Source organism: Ascidiella aspersa, chromosome 8, assembly GCF_963924565.1.
Source record: "Ascidiella aspersa chromosome 8, kaAscAspe10.2, whole genome shotgun sequence".
Taxonomy (NCBI): domain Eukaryota; kingdom Metazoa; phylum Chordata; class Ascidiacea; order Phlebobranchia; family Ascidiidae; genus Ascidiella; species Ascidiella aspersa.
In genome coordinates this window covers 23,911,868-23,921,494 of record NC_139454.1, presented here as the reverse complement: position 1 = coordinate 23,921,494, position 9,627 = coordinate 23,911,868, and the positions used below count along the sequence as shown (strand labels likewise).

General features: G+C 39.2%; 1 protein-coding gene across 1 annotated transcript; it reads left to right on the top strand.

Annotated features, from left to right (window-relative positions):
- Positions 1 to 4,966: 4,966 nt before the first annotated feature.
- LOC146136975 (uncharacterized) lies at positions 4,967 to 7,078 on the top strand. Its single transcript, XM_083395421.1, has one exon. It carries the CDS (start codon positions 5,454 to 5,456, stop codon positions 5,997 to 5,999), a length of 546 nt encoding a protein of 181 aa, XP_083251547.1. The 5' UTR covers positions 4,967 to 5,453; the 3' UTR covers positions 6,000 to 7,078.
- The last annotated feature ends 2,549 nt before the right edge of the window (positions 7,079 to 9,627 follow it).

Sequence of the window (9,627 nt, the reverse complement as noted above, 5' to 3'; positions counted from 1 at the left end):
ATCCTTCTCAAATGGCAGCGTCCTTGCCGAGCACGTTGTCACTTTGATAGGCGAGATGGCGCACAGTACAAGCGCAAACGATCTGCTGTTAAGCTACGCCCGTGCTGCGCTTAATAGCGGTGCTACAGCACTTAACAGCGACTTTAAGATGTTCGGCGGCGCGCCTGAGTTAACTAAACTGAGCGCCGCTAATGGTTACTCGGTTGTTGTAGCGAACAACGTGACCAAAGTTTTACCACCGCCCTGGCTTGACTCTGAAGACGAAAAGGCACTACCAGTTTGCCTTAAAGCTGGTATTAGAATAAACGCCGAAACGGCGGAAAAGTTTACGGGAATACGCTTAAGCCCGTGCTCAATTTCGACAGAGTTTCTCTCCAAACTGCAGCGCAACCTGTTCCAAGCTTACAGCGCAGAGCTGCCCAATGTGGCAAGTGTCAGCGTTGATAAAATCGTACCAAGCCGGAACGCAATAACGGGCAACCCTGCCACGTGGAAAAATGGCACGGGTGTACGTTTCGTCGCAACTGTTCTAGTCACCAACGGTGAGTTTAACTTCACCCAAGACAAGAGCCTAGTATTTTCACTGCTCGAAGCCCAGCTACGAAGCGCCTATCTTCCCGCCGTAGTAGCGGGGAAATCGTCAGCTAACGAGTGCTTAATAAACCGCTGTGACGATACGCTACTGTACGTAAGGATAATCAACATAACGGAGGTAGGTGGAGACCAAGTCCTGGTGGATCACTACATCGAAATATCGCTTCCTGAAATCGACAACGGATGTCTAGAAGCATTAGGGACGTCGAATATAACCTCTCTTGCTAGCGGGAACTCTTTCCTGGACTCTCCAAGCCGAGAGACTTCAAGTGCTGAGTACAATTGTACAGTTCTTGTTCAACGGGTACTCCAGCTAAAAGCGTTAACGGAGATGGAACTGATTGAGAGCTTGCGCGTCGCGACTTTGGGCAACGACAGCGCTCTCATGAACATGTTAGCGTTGGATATACGCCTTGTAGAGTTTCCCGAAGAGCTGCAAGTCGCCCAGGACCCTAAAATCAAACCGGAAGAATGCGACGAAATGACCGCATACCACACCGTGGTTTACGTGCAAAAATCGGACGAGGAACCGCTGTCAGTGGACGAATTGGAAGATTTGTTGGAGGCGTTTTTGCCAGAGAACCTTCCACTTGGCAATCTTAACGTGCCGTTTATAGGCCTGCCCTTTGACGTGTCATTTCGGCAGTTGAGCACTAAGAATCGAACCTCGGTTTGGCAGACAACGACAGACGCTATCGGGCTGGAAACAACAACATTAACCACCACAAACGCCCAACTGCTTGCCAGCCTTGCCAAGCTTAAGGTTTCGCTTCCCCCGGGTGTAAACGACGTTTCCCAAATACCCTACGTCGATATCACTGAGGCGGCTGAACGTTATTCCGACACAACTACAACAAACGGGCAACCTTCTACTTATATGAGCAAACTGACCCGAGATCTGAGGGTCGCGGGTTCGATTCTACTCGCCAGCCGCAACCTCACCGCCGACAGCGTCATCGCGTTTCTTGACGTCATCGCCGGGCTCTCGGTTCCGGTAAAGTCCCTTCTCCTGTCGGTGCTCAACACTTCAAGCGAGCCGGAAAAAGAGCTCGGAATTGTTCGTTCAGTTGCAGAGCTTATCAAGGACACATTGCAAGTTTAAACATCGCATCAGTTACTTAACTGCCCTCATAAGCTTTTGCTATAAATACCTTACGTGTTTTAGTTTTGTGCTGGCTTTTTTATATTGCATATACCCTGTCTTGATTTGTAGTCCCACTGTTCCACAAATATATATATTATGTTCATGCTTTTGTGTTTTATTGTTAAACAAATCGTTGATGAGTTACGTCGTGATTAACCTGTAAACTAAAGTCACTTACAAAGCAGAATTTTCGACTTCATGTCCAAAATGACGTTTGCGGAATGAGCTCTTTAGTCTAATTTTTGAGATGAATACAAGTCGATTTGACACCGTGGCAAATCATATATTTTAGTTAGGAGGGGTCATAACCATGTTTAAAGATGACGTCACTAAAAACCGTGCCGACTTATTAAACACTATAAAAGCTGCTATTACCTGCCGAACCCGGGCGCATGAGTGCATTAGTCTGAACATATTTAACACAAAGGGCGACAAAACGTTCGAAAACATCTTACTTTTAAATTGGCAAAACTTTTCTTCTAAGAAGGCGTGGCGTATTAAGCTCATAAAATTATTCACACACTGGTGATGCACGTGAGGGCATATTGACCCCACAGCTGCATGGCCGAACTGAACGGGAGTTTTGGGAAAGAATGTATTAACTATATATATTTTAGAACAAACTCTTTAAAAGAGTCACGGCGCGCTAGCCCATGGTCATAGGGAAATCACTTTAATTTAAACTAAAACTTATTATAGGGGTGTCGTATAATTCAGTTCACTCACAATACCTGGTTGGAAAATGTTCCACCATATGCTATTCCACGTTTACAATTTACAGTTGGCCGCCATATCAGTTTTAAAATTTGGTACTGCGCATGCGCACGTCGGATTCGGGAGTCGGGTAGTTTTATGTACTCTTACTCGAGTCCCGAGTCCGACTCCAGCAAAACAAACCGACTACCCGAGTAATGAGTCCGACTCCGCAGGCCTGCTCAGTACTAGTGCTTCGGGTTCACTTCACTGGCTTCCTATGCGACATGTTGGTCCCCTCATGTCAGTGAAGTCGGTTGTGGTCCTAAATCCTAATCAACCTTTTTAAAGTCTGGACGCTTGACGAAATATTCTTTACAAAACCAACATATTAAATTTGTATTTTGCATGCAACTCAAATTTGATTGATTAGTAAAGCACATCACGTTACCTATTCATTTATGAACTGGCCTACCGTACATGACTGCTGTTACAATCTTTAGCCCTTCTGTAAAAATTGCTATGTTAGATCTCAATTTATCCAAAGTTTTTCACAATAAAATGTTAACGCGGTTTGACTGAACTATTTTAGCAGAACATCCGTATAGTTGAGATGTCAACCGCGCAACGTTTGCGGCCGATTGCGCGGTTTGACCAATTAACCGTACAGCGGCGCTCAAAAAAATCTAAAAAATTTGCCGTGCCTTGTCGCATACCGCGTGCGTCATGTCAAAGTTTTTATTTTAATTAATTGAAGTGAAATAGAAAGCAGTTTACACATAGATGTTCATTCTTAAAAAATAACCTGTTGTCCGAACTTTTATGTTTGAACTAGCTTTCTAGGTGTGTGTAGTGTTTTTTTATAGGCCTTAATTTTGAAATATATTGCCTCTAGTGCTCAAATTTTGCGGGCAGCGCAGCTTAAGATTTGAAAAATAATTTGCGGTGCAGCGCAATAGCGAAGAAATTATTAAAGTGCGGTGCGGGCAGCGAACACAAATTTTATATTCTCACCATCTCTACCGTATAGTGCTACTCGATTATCGAATTTCTAGTTGTAAGTACAAATAATTCCAAAACCATTCCAAACAGCTGCATTAATCACATATCACAGCACCATACACTTTTCCTATGAATAAATATAATATATTTATATTATAAAAAAACGATAAACTTTAAATAGTATTCACCGTACGTAAAACCCAAATCCCTAATAACTTTTTTTAACATGCGCAGCGAACCGTAACAGAAAGACAACAACATGAAATGATGACTTTGACAAAAAATAAATAATGTGTGACTCAATTAGAGTCACGAGACATGTTGGCAGGAAGTGAGAATTTGCGTAAAAAAACAGAAGGGTGTACACAAAATGGGACATTAACTTTTTAAACTTATGCAGCACCAAACAACGATGTTAATGTGGCAAAACAAAGCTAGTAATACTTTAAAACAAAATTGCACAGCTCATTTTATCTACTCGCCTGACGCATAGGAACCATGCGATTGCCAGGATTTTAATAGTACATTTAAAAATCAGTTTTGCAATTATTTTTGTGCCGTTTATATGAATGTATAATCACTACTAATGGTTGCGTTTGTGTAGGGAAACTGTTACGTGCTTGTAATTATAGCGTGTTCGCCTGGCCGAGTGTTGAATATTTCACCTCGAAACTCTCTACCTTTCCTGCCCGATCTGGCAAATCTAGCCGACATTCGACTCAGCTAATCCCCATCGCAGTCGCTCTTGTGCTATAGAGTGTCACGCTGCTGCTTGATTAAAAACAACAGTCAACAAATGCATGCCTCACTTGCGAGACGTGTTTTTACTGCGCTGTAAGCTATTTCATTAAAAGTGAGCTATGTTGAATTATTGAACGTACAATAAATTGGCGCTCTTTCACTATTGTACGTAAAAATTAATAAAAAAAAAATTTTCTTTAAATGCCGCATACCACAACACATATTGTTTGGGTTAGGATGCGGGTTAGCGTTTGGTTGAGGGTGGGTCAAGTTATTATTAATAATAAACATAATATTACTTGACCCACCCTCACCCAAACCCTAACCCAAACAAAATGCGTTGTGGTATGCGGTATTATTATTATTTTTTTTGCATAACTTTTTACGTACAATAGTGAAAGAGCGCCAATAAATCTATAAGCGACCTGACAGTATGCACTGCAATGACAGTTTGTTTAGTTTTGATATAGTGGAGTCCAGATAGTACGGTGGTCATGTTTCACCTGTTGAAATATACAGTTGTATGAATTTTAGGGCGTGGCGAAAAGTGGCAAATAAATAATAGGAACTGTCCATTTTTATTTACACAACAAACAGATTAATTCAATTATGTACCAAATCATAAAAGTAGTATAAACTGGGGAAATTAATACTACCCCACAAACTGAAATGCCAAACCAAACCAAAATTCATGTAAAATTACTACTAGTTGTTCATGCAACCAAACAATTAACTTCTAATTTTTAGTATATATATGCTTTGAAAGCATTTGCCAAAAACATGTATGTTAATTTGTATACATTTTGTATGTTGTTTTAGGTTAGTTGCATAACTTTAATATATGAAATCAAAAATTGCATATCTTTGCTTTCATGTATGTTTGATTAAGAAACATACTGCATTTCATTTCATAAACAAAACTTTTAAACCAAAATAGCGTATTGTACACAAATATAAAAATATTTAGCTGCAATACATTAGTAATAACTACTAGTGAAAGACTTTGTACATGCACATGAATGATTGAGTGTACAAAATTAAGATTTGTTTGCTAACATTATTAGGATACAGTATGAACTATTTCTGAAAATTAGATGGAATTCAATGGTTAATACTTGTTACCTGTTTCTGTTAAAAGTCTAGATATTCCGCTGCATAAATCTTTACATTGATTGCCTTCTGAAGTTTTTACAAAAAAACTTGCTTAGCTTAAATTACAAGTCCTGTTTTTTTCTTGTGTTTAGACACAAAAGTAACAACTCATTTAGATCAACACAAGATGATTTCACTGTTAAAGCTTTCTGTTTTAGCGGCATTTGCTTTCACCCTTGCCAGCACATTTCCATTCCACGCCCAGTGCACTTTGGAATGGGATTTTGACATTTCGTGTGACGAAGTCCGAGCAAAACTGGTCGATCAAATTAAAGCCTGGAATGGCCCGACTGGATGCCAACGAGGCGGCGAAAAGTGTGACTATAAGCTGGTAACAAACACACCAACTAAACTTACAGCCACCCATACCACACCTAAAAAGCACTACGTCGACAAAATCACAGTGGCCTTTATCCCAGCGAAAGGCGACAAAATAATGTTCAGCCCAAAAGTCAAGGTCTTTTCCAAATGGAGAGCTGGTGCAGTGGGGTGTACGGCCGAAGCGTTGTCAGTCTCTAAAACGTGGTACGCGATCCTTGACTATGGAACAAACTACTGCAACCTTCATAACCTAGTGGTGGGTTCGGGGCTTGACATGACGGCAGGATTTCAGGAAAAAACCACTGATGAAGTCTGCACACAATACTCCTCTGCAAACTGTGAAAAGTACTAGAGAAAAGGTGTGAAGCAATTTAGCAAGGCACAACAATGTATATATATTATGCAGATTTGTTTATGCTTTTTTTTTAAGAAACTGATGTACTCATACAAGAAATTTGAACTTCGTTTGTAAATGCATCGAAATGCAGTGTGATTTTTTTTGGAAGAATGTTGATTGCTGTTAACTAATTTATACCTGCTTTCGTTTTGCTTTACTTTAGCGTGACACTGAATAAAACATCATTTTACCTTTAATTTATAATATAACTCAATGAAACTATATTTAACAACAATGCACTTGTTTATCTTGCTTATTGCATATTTGTTGAAATCATGAAAATTAGCACACGTTCATAAAGGAGCTATGATTCTGAAACTTGCAAATCTCTAGCTATTCTTTTTGGATTGGTATTGTATATGCCAGTGGTTCCCAATGTAATGTCAACAATTATCAATAACCACTCGCATCTACTCTGCACAAGGTTGAAAAATCGTTCTTGTTTTATTGCACTCTAATTGTACACAAATAGTTGTATCAAGAAGCTGACTAATAGAGTAAAACTTGAATCCTAAAGAATTATGCATTGGATTGAATGTTGTATTTGCCCAATGAAATGTATTGATTATGTTTTTTTGTTAAAAACGCTGTCGCTTGTCTAGAATAGTACCACATTTTTTGCTGGAAGATTGCTAACATCATTTGGATTAGCATGAGTTAAGGATTCAGGTGCATATTATTATTATATTTATTCTCCCAAATTTGTTTACTTCATCAAAGTTAAATTGTGAAACTCATTTCGTTACTGTAAAAATGTGGTATGATTTTAGACCAGCATCAAAATACCTTATAAAGTGTTGTAGTTTAACAAATAAAAACTGTTACATTTTTAAGATTTATCAAAAAATTGTACTGTATTTTATCTGCCCAAGTTCAACTCTAAGTAGTGGTTATTTAATGCAATACTTCGTTTTTGCATGTATTTTTTTCATGACACTGCTTATCGTAGAGTTGGCTTTCAGTGTAGAATTTGTAAAACAAATATAAACACTGCACTTGTTGTACATGCACAGAAATAAATTCACAGTTGAAGTGTAAAACTCTTTTCTTATATATACCTTGCTCTTTAATTTGCATTTTGGTTAAGTGCCCTTTAAACTGCGTCCTTGTAAAGCAGGGATTCCCAATCTGTAGGCCTTTTTTTTATTTTTTTAAAAGGGGCTATGAAAAATTAAAAAAAATAGAATTTTTTTAAATTTATTATCTCCAAGTCTAGTCCACTATGACAAAAGAAATCAATTAAAATTTAATAAAGATGCAGCAATAAGGTACTTCTTGATCTGGAGTTTATTTTCTTTGTCTTACTTTTAGATTTATTAATATTTTAAAATTTGTGCAATGGCTACCCCTGCTAAAATAAGGAAGTATGATAAAAGTAATCTGTTTAGTATGTATATCTTTTTAACTACTGGTTACTGTATAAACTGTTTTTTTAATTAAAATGACGTCTCTTATTTTTTCAAAAGGTTGAAACAATAAGGGGGGGGGGGGGCACTATTTTCTCAAAACTTCCAAAGGGGCCACGGTTTAAAAAAAGTTTGGGACCAGATTATTGAACTTTTGGTGCTCTTTTACTTATGTACGTGAAAAGTTATGCAAAAAACAAAACAAAATAATACCGCATACCACAACGCATATTGTTGAAAAATAAATATCTGGAAATATTAGATAGAGGATTGTGCATCCAAGCCAAGTTGTCATCGAGTAAGCTCCCAGTTTCTGATTAAGAATAGCATGCGTTGGTGAATGGACAAAACCACAAAAAACACAAATTTGAGCAACTCGCCTTCTAAATGTTGTTGCTCCCTGCAGGGCTACGGAGTCGGACTCGAGGATTTGTTTCGCTGGAGTCGCATTTTGGGCTCAGAGACCCGAGTCCGACGTGTGCATGCGCAGTATCAAATTTAAAAACTGATGTTGCTGCCAACTGTAAACAGGAAATGCGTGAGAGCATGCGACGGCGCTCGCTTGAGAGGCGCGACTTTTTCTCATAGAAAAAAACAATTTTTTTGGTGGCTGGGAGCACACGTCTTTCTTTCGATTTTCCCACTTGATCGGCGACTCGCTTTTAAAACGCGAACATGCTGACGGCTCAAAAACTTTCTAAAATATGTATAAGTTTAGCGCAGGTGTACTTTGAACTTGCAACTCAAGCAATCTTGCCGGTGTCCGACTTGTGACACATCAACCGACTCAGGAGGCTATATTTCTGAGCCTGAACATTAAAACAAAGAAGCAAAAGGGTCAACCAGATGAAAAAACTCGGCGCTCTTTTACTTATGTACGTGAAAACTAATAAAAAAAAACTTTCTTCAAATGCCGCATACCACAACACATATTGTTTGGGTTAGGGTGCGGGTTAGCGTTTGGTGGAGGATGGGTCAAGTTATTATTAATATTAAACATAATATTACTTGACCCACCCAAACGCTAACCCGAACCCTAACCCAAATAATGTGCGTTAATGTAATAATTATTTCAACGCTGAAAAAAAGCCCAAACTCGGATGGGCATAAGATAGTTTCTCGTCCATGGTATATAGGATTGTTACGTCTCAAATTGAAGTATTGGGACCTAAAGAGTTTATGTAATTATTAATTCAACGCATATTGTTTGGGTTAGGGTGCTGGTTAGCATTTGGGTTTAGGTGGTAGAAGTATTTTAAACTTAATCTTCTGAAGCACATTGTCAAATTAGTGCATTGTCCGAAACCTCAAAGTTTAAAAGTCGGACTTTTTAATACTTTGGATGCACAGATTGCCGCAGACCTTTTTGCTTAGAACTGCACTAATTTCTAACGGATCGGGTGCATAAATTGTGTGATTATGGGCAGGGCTGCGGAGTCGGAGTCGGACTCGGGGCTCGACGGAGTCGGTTTGTTTTGCCGGAGTCGGACTCGGGACTCGGGTAAGACCGCGTAAAACTACCCGAGTCCCGAATCCGACGTGCGCATGCGCAGTATCAACTTTTAAAACTGTTAAGGCGGCAAAATGTAAGTTGTAAAAGTCTAATAGCAATTGTGAAATATTTTTAAACCTTGTAATGCGGGTGGATCAATTATGACACCTATATGAGTGGATTACAGAAAATTCACCTTAATTTAGTTGCGTAAATGGGTAAAATACAGGCTGTAGAGTCAGAGCTGGACTCGGGACCCGACAAAATCTTACATTTGGCCGGAGTCGGACTCGGGAGTCGGACTCGGGGGTATTTTTTTTGGCCGGAGTCGGACTCGGGTTGTTTTTAACCGACTCCGCAGCCCTGATTATGGGGCGCGGCTTTAAAAAAGTTAAAGAAAATCGGATAAGTTTTGTGGCTGTATTAGCTGAAGTAACTTTAGTGGGAATTTCATGTGCCATGCAAAACGCAAAGAGAGTTACACACGCGAAAAAATGACACCACATATTGAAGTGATATGACCTTTCAGGCATTTGGAGGTCGATAGGATTCATTTGCAACTTGTTAACAAGTTCTAAAATAACTTTACAGGTTTGATACGCACGAAATTACACCAACGCTGGACCAAAATAGCAATAAACGCGATTAGACAACTGCACTTCCTAAACTCTTTGTACTTTATCGC

What these genes read in the sequence shown, in the direction of transcription:
- LOC146136975 (XM_083395421.1), top strand. Translation starts at nt 5,454, where the DNA reads ATGATTTCACTGTTAAAGCTTTCTGTTTTAGCGGCATTTGCTTTCACC.